This window comes from Mus pahari, chromosome 8, assembly GCF_900095145.1.
Source record: "Mus pahari chromosome 8, PAHARI_EIJ_v1.1, whole genome shotgun sequence".
Taxonomy (NCBI): domain Eukaryota; kingdom Metazoa; phylum Chordata; class Mammalia; order Rodentia; family Muridae; genus Mus; species Mus pahari.
This window is the reverse complement of record NC_034597.1, coordinates 26,861,510-26,882,222: the sequence shown is the minus strand read 5'-3', so window position 1 is coordinate 26,882,222 and position 20,713 is coordinate 26,861,510. Positions and strand designations below refer to the sequence as shown.

The 20,713-nt window shown below is 42.9% G+C and overlaps 1 protein-coding gene across 1 annotated transcript in view; it reads right to left on the bottom strand.

The window, feature by feature from the left end:
* The window catches only part of Grid1 (glutamate ionotropic receptor delta type subunit 1), a 738,391-nt gene that overhangs the window by 52,394 nt on the left and 665,284 nt on the right, over positions 1-20,713 (bottom strand). The window contains exon 13 of the mRNA XM_029541717.1: positions 1,803-1,998. Within this exon, the coding sequence (XP_029397577.1) occupies positions 1,803-1,998 (196 nt within the window). The remainder of the gene's footprint in view (positions 1-1,802; positions 1,999-20,713) is intronic.

The window sequence follows — 20,713 nt, the reverse complement described above, 5'->3', positions numbered from 1 at the left end:
ACTCAGGTTTCTCTGGACTCTGAGAGCTTCCAGACAGGGAAAATAAGAAAGTAGGGAAGATGCTCCATGCATATCATTGGTGAGTCTTAGAACTGAGATTCATACCCACACGTATCAGACAGATTCCGTTTTTCAGTCTTGCTAGTAGGCAAAGGAAACCCAATATAGTCAATATTTCTTTGCCAATAGCTGTGTAAGAATGCATTCCCAGTCCTGATCCACCACACACTGAGGCCATGGATGAAGACTGTGCTCTGCCAGGACACACCAAGGTTCCTACATAGAGCTGAGGCCTCTCCTCTTGGATGTCCTGGGCTTCTCCTAGAAGGTTTGGGGAGGGCTCTCCTAATGAAGAGCTAGCAATATTGCTTGGTAGTCCCAGAAATTTCCCCAAATCAAGCTCACATCTATGGTACTGTGCAGAAAGGCCTGACAGTTATTGCAAAACCAAGGAGAGGATTAAGGGAGTATATGTTTCATGTTTCTATAAGTGTTTGGTGGGGATAAGATTCTTCCATGTTTCTCTGGGGCCACTCACAGTTTTTATACCCCTCTTGTAAGTGATTTTAGGGACAAAAGTGCCATACACTAGGATATTTGGACAGAAGGATGCCAACAGCAATAGTAGCAGACACCAGACACCTGCCTTTATCCCATTCCCTTTCTCCTGATCAAGCTTTAAGAACCACAGAACACCACATGACAATGAGTGCCAGCCCTTAGTGACAAAGAGTCAGAGTCTAACCATAAGCGAGACTCTGTGCCTCTGAAATTCATCTGTCTGACGATCTAGAAATGCTCAGTGCACAACATTGTAGGAAACCAGACTAAATAGAGGAGCAATGTTCGACAAGCTACTCAAGCCAGTAACTGCCCTGTTTAGACTTTACTGTTGTCTTGACACCTTCTAGTATTACCTGAGAAGAAAGAATCTCAATTGAGAAATTGCCTTCAACAATTGGCCTGTGGCATGTCTGTGAGGACAATTTCCTTGATTGGTAATTTAAATAGAAGGTTTCAGACCACTGTGAATGGTGCTACTCCTGGGAAGGGGGGCCTGAGATATCTTTAATATGCTGTCTGAGTGTGAGCCATGAACATTAAGACAGCAACCAGCATTTCTCCATGCTTTCCACTTTAATTCCTGCCTTCTGATCTCGGTCCAACTTCCCTCAAAGTTGGACTGTGAACTGGAATTCTGATATGGAAAAATAACCACTCCTTTCCAAGTCACTTTTAGCCATGGTGTTTATCACAAAAGAAAGGCATACAAGAAGAGAGTGCTGGGTTATTTGGACCTTCCACTGGCTCTAGCTTCTTTCCTCTCCAGTATAGGCTCCACCCTAGAACCACTGTTCTTCCCACTACCTGGAAAACAGATCTCTACTCCATAACACAGCCCATAGATGGACTCAGATCATCTTGGCTCACATGTAGTCTTCCCTATGCTAGTATCCTGATCAACTCACCATAAGTACAGCTGACCCAAAGATGCTTTTCTTGTTCCCATGGTATTATGTTTTCACCAAGTGCTCTCACCTGTAAGGGGAGGGCCACTGTACCACAAGACTAACAGCATGCATAGAGAAAGTCTCAAGACCCTGTTTTAACCTGTCTGACCTCCCCTGATCAACTTCCCCAAGGCCCTCTACTTCTACAGATAAAAGTGGGCATCAACTTGCAGAGTATGAGAGTAGATTTCTTACAGGCATATGCTTCTGCAAAGATATCTGTAGTCTAAAGGATGATCCAATCCATGACCCTATTCCAGCATCTGTACCCAGATTCCATTTCTTGCCTACCTTCCTGATACCTTCTGAAGGATTGGACACACAGTTGTCAGCCCCTCCATTCTTGCTTATGGTCCGCCAGAGTTCAGCAAAAGTGCTATCCTGCTCAAGGGGATTGGTCCCCTTGGCTCTGAAGTACTCATAGACAGCAGAGTCCCGGACAGTGCCATAAGACATCTCCAGTTGCTTGGACAGGTCCTGAAATGTCCTGAAAGGCAGAAAGGCAGTAAAATTAAATGTTAGCAATTACTGCATAGTACACATTATAAGGATAAAATGGGCTGCAACCTCCCTCTGAGTTCCAGGCTCTGTACTAACCCATTATCCACATCCATCACAGTTGATGTACAAATGCATCAATCCATCAGCCTGGAGCCAGACCTCCATATGTCACAGATAGGTTTCCTCAATATGAAACATATAAAACTAGGTTCCGTGTTGAGCTCAAAGCATAAAACAATAAGTAAGAAATGATTTCTACCATTAGTGAGCTTGGAATCCAGCTATAAAAATATGAATCAAGGCAGGAAATAACAATACAACAGAGTCGGGGCAACACAAACCAACAATTCCCGACAGCTTCTGCCCTGAGCATCCTAACACTGAGCAGGCAAGATGGATGATGAAGAGGATGACTAGCCCCAACACTTGGGGTTAGTGTGGCACAGACATTCACTATGATGCTGAGTCAGTTAAGAGTCATCCCCTCTAAAACTTGCAGATGAGCTGGCTTTCCAGCCAATTAATGATGCAGAGTATCTACCAACCAAGTTAATTTTTGAAAATTGTGTTTTTACATGGATCTCCTGGGGTTTTTTTTTTTAAGCATTGAAAGGTATTTAGAAGATACTGATGATTAAGGATCAATACTTGTGATGGCCTGGATTCATTTTTACCAAGAAAAGAACCAAGAAACTCCATCAAGACAGATGTTAGAAGGCCAGAGTATCTCAGGAAACTCCTCAGCAGCCAACTCTCTGTTGATACCTAAGCTGGGGTTAAAAAAAGAAGGCTTCTTTCTGGAAAGGGAAATGCAAATACTTCCTGCCTTTCTGCTTTGCATGGTAGTATGGGTTCATCTTGAACTGAAAATGCCATTACGCTGAAAACGCCCTTCCTGCACCTTCCTTAGTGTACTACGCCTATATCACTCATGTTAGCACTTATGGAATGCCATGTCTGTTTTATAGTGGGTCACTTTTTACCCCAGTATCACATGGCCCACTTGGAGATCCAGTCACTGCTGCCACCCAGACCCACAAGAGAGAATTTTTCCACACATCCCTAGCCCGGGAAGAGATTCAAACTCAACATTCAAAATTCAGTTTCTAGTGCTTGTTATTTTTCACACCATTAGACTATCAAAGACTCTTCAGTTGAAACACAGAGGAGCCCTCTGTAGTGAGGGCAGGAAGGATGAACTAGTAATGTGCTCTTATTTGCTACTTGAAAAGCAGTGACCATCATGATATATGACATATATTGTCATATACCAGGCCAATTTTCAAAATTAAAAATCCTTAATGGGAACCTAGGCTTTCTGTCCAGGGACTGACAAGATCACTCTTTGTTTCTCTTCTGAAAGTCTCAGTATCTCCTCTATCAAGCCACACCATTATCAGTACCTCCTGATGCATCTTCCATAAGAAAAACCAACCCAACTATCTTGGTTTGATTTTCTATTGATGTAATAAACAACACAAACAAAGCAAAAGGGAATTGCAAAGGAATGAGTTCACTTCATAGTATAGCTTTAAGTCTAATATGAAGAGGAGTCAGGGCAAGAACCTATAGGCAGAAACCTAACTAGAAACCATGGGAGAATACTGCTTACTGGCTTGCTCCCCATGGATTGTATATTTTTATACAACCCAAGACCACCTGCCCTGAGTGGAACCAGCTCTAGTGGACTGAACCCTTCCACATTAATCTTTAATCAAGAAAATCTCCCAGTGTCCTACCTTCAAGCAATCTGATGGGGGCGTTGTCTTAGATGAATGCCTGCCTTTCCAAATCTTCCTAAATTGTATCATGTTGACAAAAACTAACCAGTACACCAACCAATCTTGCCAGGTTCATCTATACAACTTCGACTTCTCTCCATCTCCAGTGGTTTTTCCCTAACCATTGCCAACCTAAAAGTAAAAAGTACCATCCATTCTCATCTAAGCTACAAGGCTATGCCTCTCCCTTTGCCTGGAATCCTTTTATCTCACTCATGTACCTGCATGTTCTGCAAATCTAGCTGCAAAGCCATCCTCAGCCCAAGTCTCCCTATGTTGTCTCTCCATAGCTTGAAGGCTATCATGGCTGCACCATCTCACTGGTATCAAAGAGCAGCATTCCTTAGAAAAGAAAAGTAGTGGCTCTTGTTTTTAGTCCTCACTGTCCCTAATAGAATGGACAAGTCCACAAATGTCCTTGTACCTCACTTTCCAAATCTTAAGATGAGGGCTAGAAGCAGAGCCTGAAACAGTGGGTTCCAACTGAAGATTAAGTTAGGATTCATGCACAGGCCAAAGAACATTACCTGATGGGGTCAGTACCTAAGAGCTGGAGGTCATGATTCTGACATTATACACATGGCTGACATTATACACATGGGTTCCCGCCAGATGTAAGAATTTGGAGGCCTGGAGCTGAAGCTGCTCCATCCCTACTCCATGGCCCTGGGCCCAGGGCTGGAGTAGCCTGCACAGCAAGCACCCAAGGCCCAGAAGTGTATGGTTGCTCTCTTCTGCTGTGGTGTTGTTTTCAATAGCATTCCCTTGTTCCTTGCTATCTGCCCAAGTAATAGAGCGCAGGATTCATTTCCACACATTGCAGATGAAAGAAAACATAAAATAACAAATTTGATGAAGAAATCTTTCTAATTATTGTTCATTATTTATACCTAATTGAAGCAAGATGTTCCTTTGCTTGAAGGGCCCCAAGGGTTGTAACTCAGCTATAAATCGCCTGGAATGAAAGGAGGGGAAATCTTCTTTCTCCTACATATTTTTTTAATTCTTCTCATGGTAATACAAACAAATACAAGCTTTGATGAATGGGAAACATCAGGATGAATTACACAGTTGAGTCTAAATACTGAACTACTCTAAATTACTGCAGTTTCTATGAGTATGGAACGAATGCATAACTTCCAGGGAGCTCTGATCTCCTGTTTTATCCCCACATTTGAAATGGAGATTTCCTCTCTCCTGAGTATTTATTCATGATGGTGTTCCTGGCCAGAGGCTCAGGGAACATCATGGATGACAAGCAGGCAGTCTGAATGTTAATGGCTCTATCTCCCTTTCTGCCCCAGCAGAGCTTATTGTTCCCTCTTCCTCAAACATCACCTTCACCCCGGGAAGCTTCATCATCTGACCTATGGTCTGTCTACTTCCTCCTATAGCCATAGATTTCTATACGGAGATCTCTCTAATTACAGATGTATACCTTCTCAGCAAAGAATTCCAGGATCATTTCCATGACTGTCACACAATAGGTCCAACCATCATGGTTCTGAGTGTCTAAGCCTAAAAGGACTGGAAGAGGTGGGCTCACCTAAGGACACCCCAAAAACTATCATCTCCATGGGTAGTTTCCCTTCTGTCAGAGCACAGAGTTTTAGAAAGAACTCACAAGGAAGGATAATGGGGACGAAGGACAGCCAGTCAACGAGGCTGCCAAGCCAGCCTTGGCAGTCAACAAAAGACAGATGCTGAAGGTAGACAGGAACCCCATCGAAAAGAAGAAAGGAGTTTCATCAAGAGTGGACTATACTTGCAGTACATACGATTTACCTTTGCTTCGCAGCATGAAGTGACTACAATCCTCCAGGCACTTACTTTATAAGACAGACGGAGGGCAAACCTATTCATCTCAGCTTGGACGTCTGTCAGTCCCGTGTGTAACATGCACCTCGATAAAATAACTGAATCAGCTATTATCCCAAACCATTTCTAGATGTCTCATAGACCATGAGCTGTGACACCTAAAGCAAGAGATGAATTGTGACAATCTACCAGAAGTTTACAACAAGATGTAAGTGAATGGCTGGAGAGAAAACAAAAAAACAAATGAGCAAACAAAAAAACAAAAAACAAAACAAAACAAAACCTAGCACTGAGCAAATAATGTGTGTGGGAGTGGAATACAGTTACATGTGGGGGACCCCTGAACATCCAGGAGAGCAGCCCTAAATTGGGAGCCAAAAGGGTATCCTAAAGAAGCATTTGGCTGAGTCATGTAGCCTAGGTGAAGGCAACCGTGCAAGAACTGATGCATAGGTCATTCTGCATAGTTATCTATCCAAGCCCTGATGGGTGATAAAACACTGGTCATGTGGGCTGCACATTACAGGGTGGTTTTAGCCAGTCGCCAGAACTTTGGAAAGCTGGCAGCTCTGGATGTGATACTGTCTCAGAAAATCCCAGTCATCTGAGGTACTCCCTCAGCCCTCGTGTGGGCCTCGGAACTGGAGTCTCAGCAGTTCCCTTGGCATGATGAGAGATGCAAATTCTTGACCCTGACCCCAGCTCTAACAATTCAGAAACTCTTGGACTGGTGCTAGGCTTCTGTGCTTTCATAGCTTTCCAAGTGACTCTAATAAATTAGGTTCTAGAAACACTGACCAAGGTAACACATTTAATATCTGAGGTCTTAGCCTTTATAAGTCATCCCTGTTTCCCAGGGTTGGTGAATATTAATGATCACAGGCACACATCCAGCTCATAGTCAATGTTCAGTGTCTGCTCTTCTCTCAGACTCTTAACAAGTAGCCCCAGTGTTTGAATCATGGTGGCCATCTCGTGGAGTGGAGGGTGGTATGCTAATACAGTTTACATTAAAGCCAGGAGCATTTGCTGACCTCACAGTGGAGTCAATGAGGTCACTTAATACATTGTTTGATATCCTGCAGTATACACAGCTTCTTTGTTTAACATGTCTTTAAGGAAACAATGTAATGACCAACCTTACTTGCCTTGGATTTCCCATGTAATCAGGTGATGCAACCTAAACTAATACAGAGCTTTAATATCAAATTATATACTCTTTCAGGCCTCTAATTTAGAGCAGTACATGTGTGCACATGGGAGGGAAAGGGCAAGCATTTGAAGAAAACAGCTAATAGTCGAGTAACCTTATACAATAATTACCCACCACAAATATTTAAAATGGCATATAGACGGTGCTTGAGAACAGAATGTCTGTAGTACTATTGGCTAGCTGCATGCTACTTAATCTCTTATAAAACTCTATTAAACTTTTCTGTAAAGTATCCCTCATTTCTTCCCAATATGATGATGTTTGTGTTGCTCAATGGGTCCAAAGCAATGGCTTTTGTTAGATACACAGGCAATAGGGACAGACAGAATTCACACATCAGACATAGACTACAGACAAATGAGTTACTACAAACTATAGACACATGAAAAACACAGAGAGAAAAGTAGAGAATTTGAGCTTTGGCTTGCTCTCCATCAAAATAATCCAAGGAGAAATGCTAAAATTTTCCTTCCTTAACACTGAAACAGCTTGAAGCCTCTGAGGTTATCCTTAATGCTTTAAATCAATACTCAGTAGTTGTCACACTGCAGGGAAGAAAGCATGGGTAGGAAGCATACATCAGCTTTCAGGATCACATAATCAAACCTACCTCTCCATTCCTCAATCTATCTCCCAAGGCATACAGCCCATACCCCAATTTATTTCTACCTCCCCACCAAGGTACAGGCAAAGCCTCCCTATCAGCACTTAAACTGCCACCCCACCTTATCAATACTGCCCAAGGATTTGGTTTCCATGGTACCAAATGGGATGGTCTAGGACAAATCTGAACACAGACAGGGTATGGAGACACCAGAGTTCCAACTTCCACTTCAAAAAGGCCACCCTAGAAAAGTAGAAAGCACAGGGCAAGGGATTGGGACAAATGGCTTCTGAGACATTATCTTAATTTGGGTTTTATTGCTTTGAAGAGACACCATGACCAAGGTAACTCTTATAAAGGACAACATTTAATTGGGGCTGGCTTACAGGTTCAGAGGTTCAATCCATTATCACCAAGGCTGGAGCATGGCAGCATCCAGGCAGATATGGCACTGGAGGAGCTGAGAGTTCTACATGTTGATGCCAAGACTTCTAGGAGAAGACTGTTACCAAACAGCTAGGAGGAGGGTCTCCAAGCCCACCCTCATAGCGACACACTTCCCCCAACAAGGCCACACCTACTCAGACAAGGCCACACCTTCTAACGGTGTCACTCCCTGGGCCATGCATATCCAAACCACCAGAGGCATCATCCCTTGGATCCTTTGCTCTTAATCAGTGGCACAGTACAAGCATGTCCATTGAGAATACCAGCCCCTCTGCCTGCCTCTTTGTTTCGGACAGCATCTAGTGTTAGAATCCTCCCACAACTAAGCCCACTCTCTTCTCCAAGTTTCTACTTGAGCCAAAATCTTCCATTCCATGCCACTACTAATAGCCTCTCTTGAGCTGGTTTTCTGTATCTCACATCCTGAACTACTGATTCGGGGGTTTTTCCATTGGAAATCATAGCTAATGACCATGAGCATCTCAAACAGTCTTGCAGACAGGGCTCTGCAAGCTGCGCTCAGCTCTGAGAGAAGTTTCCTCCATCCGCAAACTAACCTCTCTGAAATTGCATAGTGTCCCTTCAGTCATAGCCAAGGACAGTCTCCCCAGCTGGCTCTCACATCACTTCCTCCCCACACCTTGACCTATAAATCAATCTTCCTACTTCTAGATACGTTTTCATTAACAAAGAGATGAATGTGTTTGCAGCATGGGAAAAATCAATGATACAGAATTTATAAATACATCTTTGCATGTTAACAGAAATATTTACATTGGCAATGGAGATAAATATAGTTGCAACATGGAGAATCAATATATAGTATATGTAAAACAGATTTCACAACCATGGGACTGCTGTATTCTAGATATGACTAATCTAATCCTAGAAGGACTATTATTTTTTTTTTTTATTCTTCCTAAAGGAAAGCAGTGGGAAAGCATCCTATACATGAAGGATGGTGGGCATACATAGCTCATAAATGAAAGTCTTTACTACAGTGTGTATATGTGCCTGCTATCTTCCCGACACTCTCATGCTTCTGGCTTATGTCTAAATGTACCCAGGAAGATTCTGCACACAGGAAGCATGGCTTCCTGGTTATCCGTCCACTTTCTGCTTGAGAACTTGTACACATACGCGCGCGTGCACACACACACACACACACACACACACACACACACACACACACACCCTCTGTCCCTTTCTCTACTTCTCAGAATTCTCTTGTATCCTTTTCTCTGTGCCCCTTCCATGCAGTCTTCCTTTTCCATTCAGTCAACTTTCAATATGTCCTATTTTTGAGAATCTGCCTGCATGAGGCCCTGCTATAGGTTTAGGGATAGAGTAAGAATAACACAGAGGTCTTGGTTTCATGACATCTCCATGTCATGTTAAGATTGGAGAGAGAGAAAGGGGCACCAACAATTACGCGATGCTGGAGTCTGAAAACAGAAACTCTTATTATGGGCTCTGATGGTCCTGTGAAACTCTGTCACATGTCTTTTTGTTTGTGTTTGTTTGTTTGTTTGTTTTAGTATGCTTTTGTCTTCTCCAATACTTTAAAAAGCATTTTAAAAGTTAAAGATAAAAAAAGCCACTGTGAATGTAAACATAATTGAGATAGGAGGCCATGGTTGGCAGCCTCTGATGAAGATATTGCTGGGGAGATAGCAAAGCACGCTACAGTTTATGAAAAGGAATGGAGAAGATAATTATATAAAGAAGCCAGACAGTGTTTTCAACATCAGCTTTGGCATTTAGGCACATGTTTCTCTCTCTTTGCTTGCATCAGACAAAGATGAGTTAGAGGGCATAGGTTCATGGAAGGCTGGACTGAGACCAGCAGCATCTGTCCTTCAGGGGAAGAGGCAGTGTGGTTGCAGAGGCAGCCTGTCAGTTTCTCTCTCTCTCTCCAGAGACTTTTCCGCTAGGCCATCTAGCAAGCCTGGAAGACAATGAGATACACACAGGTTCTTTACATACAAAGCCTACTCAGGGCACAGTTCTATGTAGTAAGCAGTGGCAACCCCAGACCAGGAAAACTCCTGGGAATGAAGCAGGGCTCACCACAGGATGAAGTCCATGCATGACAAGCTTAAAAAGTGAAAAAACAGAGAAACACAAACAATAGTAAAAGGCTGGATTTAACACATTCTTGATCTATTAAATGAAATATAAATAATTTATGTTTTAAATGATATTATTAGAGTATATTTTACAATTATCTTATGGTTTTAGTATTTTATTATGCCTAATTTAGATAGCATATAGCAGTTTTGAAAAAAAGGTGAAATATAAACTTCAGCACCATTTTTGTACACATCTATATTGTGTCTTGGTGAGTATCTCTCAGTTCAGAGGAGACTACTATATTGTGTGATTATTCAGAAACTAGAAAAATACCTTTCAACATTAGGAAACAGTATCTAATTCCACCTTTATCAAAAAATAAACACAAAAACAAAAAAGAGATAAACAGAGACCACTTCCAAGGCTTCCAGAACTAACAAATGTATTCCTGCAAAATTTGCATTTGAATTATATGTAAAATGTGACCTGAATGATTTTAAAATCCCTCAGATATGCAAATGAAAGTTCTGGACTCTGGGAACTTAGCTTTGTGCTCTCTTTTCCATATCCCCTTTTCTTTACTGGTAGGGTAGGATTACTTGTCAGCTAAGACCCATTTCAAAGAGGAGCCTCCCTCTCCTGCTGCCCCCATCCAGTATCTACTCTGCAGGCTATGGTGGAATAGACTAACTCACATAGCTGAATCTCCCAAGAGCCAGACACACCTAAAATTTCCAAGGCCAGCCTCCCCAACCCAGGGCTCAGGGATAAAACTCCTATACCAGGCAGGCTAGCATATCCTTCACTTCTACATCATTCAACTAGATTTAATCCAGGCCTGGTCCCTGGAAGTGACTGTCAGTGATGGCTCTGAAAATGAGCCAAGGGAGATCAGAAGGGCTGTGCTCATGGCACACTCTCATTTTCCACAAGGCCAAGTTTGTGGGCCTCTGTGGGCCTCAGTGGAGAAGACTCAAGCCTCGTGTAACTAGAGTTTCTGCTCCCCCCCCCTACGCACTAACCTCTTCACAGATGCTATGCTCATGGAGGACAATCATGAAGGACCCCTGTTCAATCCTGTCTTCAGGTCTGCATTCAGGCACATTGCTTGCTAATCTACACCCAAGAAATCTTTTCAACTGTTACATCTTATAAAAAGAGTGGGTCCTGGAGTTGAGGAGATGGCTCAGCCAAAGCACTTTCTACTGACCAAAGCCCCTACCCATAAATGCTGGGTGGGTCTGGGGAACTTCTTATAATCCCAACATTGGGAAGCAGAGACAGTGCACACCAGGAGCAGCCTGACTAGGTAGGTTAGCTAATCAGTGGGCCCTGGGTTCAATTGATAAACCTTGCCTTTTATCATATGCAGTAGAGAGTGACCAAGGAAAATACCAGACATCAACTTTAGGCCTCCACGTGCAAGCACATACTCATACATACTCTCACACATATACATATACAGACACACATGCAAATATGCATACATATAAGCATGTACACTCTTTATACATATACATGCAAAAATGGAAGGGAGGGAGGAAGGAAGAAAAGAAGGAAGAAAGGGAGGGAGGGAGGGAGGGAGGGAGGGAGGAAGAAGGGCTAGTTCACATTCACAGGATCCATGTCACTCTGTGCTCTAGGCTGAGCCTTGTCCTGATACTGACCTTGTACCTCGTGTATCCTATGTTCCTGACTCAACTGTGAGTCCCCTTGTGCATGGACTATATCTACTTGCCCCATATTTGCTTTGATAGACAGAAGTAAATGAACCAGTTCTAATTTAACCATATCCTGTGCTTGAAGCTCAAAGGCTGAATGTAGCTAGAGAAAAATCCAAGCTGGAAGCTAGCATGCTAATGGGTCTAACTTAAAACCACTAACCTCACAGACTTCCAGTGGACCCTCGATACTGCTGGGCAAACTTCTATATTTCTCTGTACAATCAATTTTCCCAGTCTCTTGGATGGTTCTCAGAAAACAACCCTGCTTATTATTCCCCAAGAAAGCCAAAGCCATCGGTAAAGAATTTGATTTTACTAAAGAACTCAGATTTTCTAAAACCACTGCATATCCACCTGATTTCTTATAAGCTGGCACCTCTGCTCTCGCTCCTATTAAGTATATTCGTTTGTCTCCTGGATATAGGAGTTGCCTGCATTCTCAAAGCACATTGCTCTTCCAGTTATCACCCCTTGTCTCTTATATTATGAAATTACTTCTTTATATGGGCCATTTCCATGGGCTTGAAAACACATATATCTTCTATCTTTAAACAATCTTTGATACTGCATTTCATCCCGACCTCCCATCCAGTTCCTGGAAAGAGTTATCTGTGGCTGTCATTTCCATCACTCTCTCCCATTTCTTATGATCCTGACTCACTCACCTGGCTAACCACTAAGCAAAAGCTGTTTTTCTCAAGGTCATTAATGACCTTCCAACTATGGAGTCCCACTTTTTCCCACATCAGCAGTATTTGACAAATGATCTCTCTCTCCTTCCTAGAGCGCTTCTTCCCTTGAGTCTCAGAAAAATCATGCAGGAACCTCCTTATTCATGACTTTTCTTGGTTCTTTTTTTTGTATTTTTATTAGATGTTTTCTTAATTTACATTTCAATGTTATCCCCTTTCCTTGTTTCCCCTCTAACCCCCCCCCCACATCCCATCCCTCCTCCCCCTGCTCTCTAACCCACCCACTCCTGCTTCCCTGTCCTGGCATTTCACTACACTGGGGCATCGAGCCTTCATAGAACCAAGGGCCTCTCCTCTCATTGATGTCCCATAAGACCATCCTCTGCTACATATGTGGCAGGAGCCATGGGTATTTTCACATTTTTAGTCCTAGAGTTTTCTGGAACTGGAGTATCAGATCCCTTCTTCTCCGGTGACAAACTTTGGCCAGAATCTCATGTCCATTAGCTGGAGACACATCTCTACACTCTGGACTTGCAGTGACCCATTAAGCCCTAATTTGCCCTACAGGCTCCTTGAAATCGTCCAAGTGACAACTCAATTTAGTTGACTAATATGTTTCCAGACTAAACACAGTCAAACTCAAACACTTAAAATACAAAGCCCTAAACCTAGATTGAGCCTGCTCATCCTCTTGCTTTTCCTTCTCAGCCAAATTTTGTTCTTGTATGTACTGAATCCCTGATATATGTCACTGTCTTTACAAGGCCTCTGCTGGCAACCATGTATAAAATAGCTATCCCTTATTGTATACAGTAAAAATAAATATATTCCAGCCAGTTACATAGGTGTTTGATGCCAGTTTCACTCTAAGAATAAGATCTGGCTGTTTGCTTCATATCACCAGTATCTATACTTTAGGTTATTTGCTATCTCCATTTGTCTAGGACTGAGGGAATCTCACATATTGATAAGTTTCAGAGTAAAACCCAGGAAAATTCTAGGGAAATTTGTCCCTTATTGTATAATTGTCCCTTATTCGTATAATTTGTCCAGTATTCCTTTGGCATATGGTAGATACTAATGGACACAGCAGGCACACACCCCCCCCACATGCACACTCCTGCATGCCCCCCCCCCCACGCTTTAGCTTTGTCATGCCTTTAAAATGTCTAAACTGGCATTTTGTTGTTGTTGTTGTTGTTATTATTATTGGAAAAAAGTCTCCACTGTGGATGCTTGAGTTGAAGAACTGTGGCCTTGGAGCTTGGGGCTTAGCACAGAGTACTCTATCTAGATCACCATCTCCACTTCTTCCCAGGGGTAATGTCCAGTGTTAAAGCTTCAAGATCCAGTTTTCTCATGGATTCAGTAGACGTCAGACTCCATCAGCTGAATTTCTGAGATGCAGCTGCTGTCTGCTTCCCTGTCTCTTGTGTCCCTGCCACTCAGTGGGAGCTTGCACAGTATCCCTGGTAGTGCCACCGAATGCCTCCATGCCAAGAACATGGCTGGGTCCCAGTTATTAACACCCACAAATGTTTGCTGCCACAAATCAGTACAAAAGCAGGATGAGCCATTGACCTTTAATATATCAGTGCTGGGGTTCTTAATTCTTTATGAGCCTGTCATAAATGTGACTGAAATGCAAATAAGGGAAGCTACCCTCCCAGGAGGCAATGAAGATGTCACCCACCCCCAGCCACCTGGCACACCAGGACTCTTCATCCACTCCAGGGCAAATGCCCTTTGTCTCCTCCGCTCCTTCTGAGTTCTAGCCCTCGTCTCCTTCCTTACATCCTCTCTGCTTTGCCTGCTTTCCTGCCATAGAATGACTGCAACTCCAAGACTGTACTAACACTTCATTCATATTGCTTCATTTAGCCTTGGCAATAGCTCTTTCAAAAAGGTTATTATTACATCCCACTCCCTATTTTACAGATAAAGAGGCAGAGGCCCAGAGACATCAAGGAACTGGTGGAGGTAAAAAGTCAAGGAGCTGTCTTCAAATTCAAGATTGCTTGATGAAAAAAAAAAAAAAAAACCTGTATGTTCCAGCCCTGTCAAGTGGTGATAGATACCGAGTAGCCTGAGCTAAGGAGGGAGAGTGAAGAGGAAGCACTCAGACACCAGAGAACATCATGCACGATGTACTACTAAGATTAAACACAGTCTGGAGGGAATGTAATATTGAACTGATTCTAACTTGGCAGAAGGCAAAGCATTAGAGGTTGGGGCAAAGAGAGAAGGTTAGTGGGAAAGGAGAGACCAAGGTTACAACTCAAAGAAAAAGAAAGAAGAGAGTCATTGAAAATGTCCCACACTGAGGTAACAGCGTTTACAAACCATGGATATCTGTGAGGGTGAAATATTCTAAGAACCATTAATGGTTTACTAAGAAGAAAAGAAATGGTAAGCAATGCAAGAACATTAACCCCAGGATCCAGAGACAACAACTGTCCATAAAATGCTTAGAAGATAGTTATAATAGAACTGCAGAAGCACAAGGATAATGGAAAAATGATGAGGTACCAATGCCACTTAGACAATTAGAGGGTCACAGAATAGAGAGGTGAGTGGGTGGCTTGTCCTATACACTGGATAGGGGCAGGCTATAAAAGCAAAAAGGATCATATGCACATTAGAATACAACTGTTGAATAACGCTAAGTATGTACTTGCACACGCGTAGTGCACACAGGTATACAAGTCAAAGTCTAGGTGTGTGCAAGTATCAGAATATACTTGAGGATACCAGGATAGGAATGAGAAAGAAATTTCTGAGGAAGGAATTGTTGGAGGACCTGAATACTTGGCTTGGAGGATGCTATTTGTTATGAGAAACTTCAAAACAAAGGAGACACCGTGCCAGGATGGGAACTCCACAGAAGGCCAACTCACATCTAAGCCAGACAGAGTCAAGGCAACTGCTCAGAAGTCTTACGTTTGTTTATAAACTATATGGGCCTTGGCAGTCAGCATCCATGATATAAGAAAACAAACAAAGCTCTTTCCTTGTAGCAAAGCCGGAAGGAAAATACTAGCTCATGGGAGCCTGTTAGCCAACGATGCAAAGCCAGCTACAATTAAATTTAAAGCCACAGGCGGTAACCCATTCTGAATCAGTTTGCAGGGAAAAATAGTTACCTGAACAAGGATATTGAGTCCAGTGGCAGAGTCAGAAAAGGAGGATGCAGGACACAGGATATGATGGGCCTCATTTGGTTCCAGAGGATAGAAGGAGCCGAATATTAAAACAATTGCTCTTATAACGATGGGCTAGTTCATCTCCAGTACCTTCTTTTCTGACCAGGTAGTTTCTCTCCTCACCAATAAGGTTTGGGAGCTGACCCGTGTGAAGATCTAGGTGAGCTTGTTGGTAAACCTAATGCCAAGCTTTCTCAAGCCTGCACGTGAAAGGTGTATGAATGATCAACCTTACCCAGCTCCAGCTAGGAATGGTGTCCAAGCCATGGACCATTCAGTCATAGGTGATTTTATGGGGAAGAAGGTTCATGTGGAAACATTAGTAATGTCAAGTACAAGCCACACTATCCCAGTAGATCCACAGGTCCCATAAGCCTCAGCCTGGCGTTCTTTCCAGCCAAGGACAGGAAGCGTGCCAGTGACCATCAGTAGACTGCCTGAAGGGAATAAAGCACCTAGCTACAGAATTATAGAAAGCACAACAGAAAAACTGTTGGCAAACTGCCTGGAAGGGCACAGGCATTTGTGGGCATCAAATCTACCCTCCCATAATGTTTCCTCTTTTGTGGCAGTCTCCTAGCAATTCTGGGAGTTATCAAAAGCCTTCAGTATCAGCCCCTAACTTGTACCAGTTCACTCAGGACAGAAAGCTGAGTATGGAAACCAGTTTGGCCTGGTATCCTCTTGACAAATAGGAGGAAATTAGGAGAGCAGCATATGCCAGTTCAAATGCTATCTTCCTGAAAGCCGGGTACCTTGCCCAGGAGGCACAGCACATCAGTGATCCAAGGGGTGCCCTGACAGGATGGTAACACAGGATGGGTACTCAGAATGTAGGCAGTGATGACAGGTTATGGTCAGGGATATAAATTTTCCACTTATAAACTCTGTGGCCTTGAACAAATTGTGCCTCTCCTGTGGCCTTTTTCTATATTAGTATCCTTGTTGGCAGAACATGGATATCCATGGGATGGGTGAATCCAGGCAAAAACCATGGGAACATTCCATGAGCGTTAGCTGCTGCTGCAGCTGTCAGTTATCCTGAGTAGCAAATGAGAGATTGGGCTCTAGAGTGGTTGTAAGTGGTCAGGGTGTATGGCAGGCTCAGAAGTCATTGACTGCCTAGAACAGTGTGTGCTTGTTTCAAATTGGATGTTTTTAATGGCTTATGATTTCTGTGCACTTACAAGTCCAGCGCTTCCTTTGCTTGCAGACAACATTTACATTCTCTGTCTGGCCCTATGAACACTGGCAGGAGAAGCCACTGGACAAGATGATCACCAGCTCTTCCCCTGCTGTGACATTCTATCATCCTGTAGCATGCGCTGGAATGAAAAACATCTTATCTTGCTTAGGATTCTTTCTTCCCACAAAGCAGTACCATGGACTGTTTTCTCTGAAATGGCGTTTTTCTCTGAAAACTGGAATCACATTTTGTTGTCTGTTGAGACTCAGACGTACCATAGGGAGGATATCACAAACAGACTTTGGAACAATTAAAACTCAGCTCATCCAGACACTGGGAGCACTGCCCATGCAGGGCACTACTGGCAGCGATTCTCCAGAAGAGGCCTGTGAGCTCCTCCCCAAGTGACAAGCAGACCATAGCCATGCTACACTTGAGAAAGCAAAGAAAATTCACACTTCCAAAGGCATAAGCTCGGGAGGCTGCAGACCCCCCTGACTTGGCAGCAGAATGTTCTCTCACAGTTTCATGGGATGGAAAATAATGTACGGATTAAAAACAAGCCACAAAGCTAGAGCTAAGCTAACCCTTTCTCCAACCTTCAGAGGAGTTTCCTTTCTGGTAGAAGCTGCCTGTCATTCTTCAAGGAGGATGTGAGCCTCCTGGAAATCCACATAGGCCTGTGCTACTCAAAGATGGTCTTCTCTGCACTCCTTCCCCCCCCCCCCCAGAATCGCTGTCTCCTAGAGGCAAGGATTGGAGAATTCATTCTCTTTCTTCACTTCCAGACATTGGACACCTATGTTAAGTAGGACAGATGTTACCTCCCATGCTTCCTGGGCTTCCCAGAAGTACCAGGGTCAGGTTGTATGTGGATCTGGACTTGTGCATCCCAAGGATTATCAAGCAAGCCTTTAATTCTGATATGTTTGAGTGCATGAATGATAGACTACTGTGGGGGGCCACAAAGTAGCCCTGGTTCTACTGTACAACTTGTTATTTCTTTTCTATTCTAGATACTTTAGATATATACAAAAACAAAAACAGGGTACTTAGAGATCACTATATAGGCATTGCAAACTATGCCTTTCTTAGATTGGGTAGAATGGGTAGAGAAGAAAAGTCGGAAGAAAATCAGTGCTGTTGGCTTCAGGAAAGCCCCAAGAAGAAGGGGACTCAGGTTGGCTTCATGGGCAAGGTGAACACAGATACAGTGAACAACAACAGCAAAAGGTGGGGGTGAGCAGTGCAGGGGCAGGCACGATCATCACATGGGAGTTGGCTTCTTTACAAGCCTGTCCACTGTATCCCATCCTTGCCTACCTTCCTTCAATCCAGTCCACTGAGTCAATCCCATGCTGACACAGGTTCCCATCTCCCAAGCACCAGCAGGCTTCCCCACATCAGAACTTAACTCTAATCAGCATTTGGGCGGGGCATAAATGTATCTGACAGATCAGTCTGCACCCTGCTGAAGGGGATGCAGGGTCCTGTTATACAGCAGAGATAAGATGTTCTGCGAGCAGTTTGGTACTTACTGTAAACACTTTGTGGCTCCCCACTGCAGTCAGGTCGAAGTGACTTGTCTCACATAGTCACCCACCATTATTTTATACTTTGTCCTCTGGTCACACTGATTTTCCTCCTAAGCTCACAGCTGTCTCCTCTGGTCTCTTCCATATGCCAACAGGACCATATCTTCCTAAACATGCAGTCAGCTCCACATATTGTAAGATTTGGGTGCATTTCACTGCCTCTACCTCAATGCTTCCACTGAAGACAATCCCTTCTGAGGTACGGGTTGGACTGAATTTAACAGTGATGTTCTGACCTCCTATCAAGACCTTATATGTGGATAGGCTAAAACAGATCATTGTGTGTGCCCTACTTCAATACAACTTGTCTTAATGACTTTTCTACTGCTGTAATAAGACACCATGACCTGTCCTCCCTGTAGCACAGTTCCTCCCACAAGGCCAGACTTCAAAATACTTCCCAAACAGTTCTACCAACTGAGGACCAAGTATTCAAATATAGGAACCCATGGGGCTATTCTCATTCAAACAACATATAACTAATGAACTTATTGAAAAAGAAGGCTTGGACACACACACACACACACACACACACACACACACANANATATATATATATATATATATATATATATATATATATGTTAAATCATATATACATGTATTATGTAATATATATGTATATATAATATATGTGTATATAATATGTATGCATATATAGAATATGTGTATATGTATATTATATGTATACACAAACACACACATTCATATAATATTCTCACAATTAACAAAACAAAAATATAAGCCAAGATTGGGGTAATCCATGGATAAATCAAAAGATATCAAAGGTGGTCAGCAAAGATCAGAAGCTATAGGAGCAGTGAAGAACAGATGATGCCTCCTGGCCTGTAGACAGGACCAACCAATACCTTAAGCTCAGATTTCTAGAATCTGGAATGATAGAACAACCCATTGCTATTATCCAAGGCACCCATTTAATGCTATTTTGTTTGGCATACTAGAAGACTGACACATTCCCTCCCCATTTTGGCGATGACAGAGCTATCCCTCATCATAGCAGTATTTCTGTACTGTGTTAGGTAACTTAATTTTGGCTCTGAATTGCTACATGCCACTTTCATGAAGAAAGTGTGTCCTCATTTTTCTTTTTATCTCCAGACATAACACAACAGCTACATAAGATCAACTGATCTCTGTATTATAAAAATGTATGGGTGATGCATAGATGGATGATGCACAGTACAGTCATTAAGTCAGTTCTGTGCTGATGTTGCTGATATTATCTTACCAATGATCATCCCAATCCACATGAGAGCGTTCACTGACAGGGTGATGGACAAACAGTTGAACAGATGAGCGAACTGACTTGTGAAGATTTGCTGTCTAGGAGACTAAAATACCCAGTGTACTTTCCAACTCAAGTTCACCTTAGCACATGTGCCTTAAGAGGAATTTTACCAGATGGAACAACTGCATGGTCTTAATGTCTAGCAGAGACACAGGGCAGAGCCACAGTGGAGAACTCCAGACTAAGAGTCCCAATTTCACAGCTCCTTGCACAGTAGCCTGATACGAACATATAAGGGTCTCTATCAAAAGGAGGTACACTATTTAAAAGATGCCCATTTGTTGAGGCCTCTGTGAGCCCTCATGAAGCCCAAAGAGAAATGAACAAACATCTACATTTCCCTATAATAAAGCAAAGTTATATAGGAAAAGCAGCTTGTGTGTAGTACTGTAGCCAATATCAGGATAAGCATGGATTTCTGCATAGCAGTGCCTGCTTCCAGAATGTTCTCCCCTTAAAAACATCACTTTTAGACTAACCTTTCAGTTCAGACTTCACAATCTGTTTCCATCTTTTATCTCATGTGCTGTCTGAATATGTTCATGGTTTGTGATTGCACGTGGTTAGACGGAACATTTTTGCAGACCCAGCCAATCTCAGCTGGACATGGGGAACCCATCCAATGAGCTGAATCTCTGCTGAAGGATAAGCTCACAAGGGTCAAGAGCCATAGTCATGAGCTCTTGGGGGTAACAGAGGCATTGACAGTAGAAGCTAAGACTTCTGGAGAAATGAAACCCAACAGGGTACAATATGTCTCCTCTCTGGTTGGAGATGTTTCTTTCAACTTTTCAACTGAAATAGGTTTCATGGAGTGATTCACGTTGGTAAAAAAAGTGTCAGCTTTGATTCAACAAGCTTTCATTTGAATCCGTCTCATACCAGATGCATAGACTGGATCTCTGCTTCCTTGTCTGTAATAGTAGCTCAATGTAGTAGAAATTAAATGTCATTCATGGAAAGTAGTTAGTTGTAGCACACAGTTTATCACATAATTATAATGCACACATGTGTGCATTCTCTCTCTTCCCCCTCCCTCCCTCCCTCCCTCTC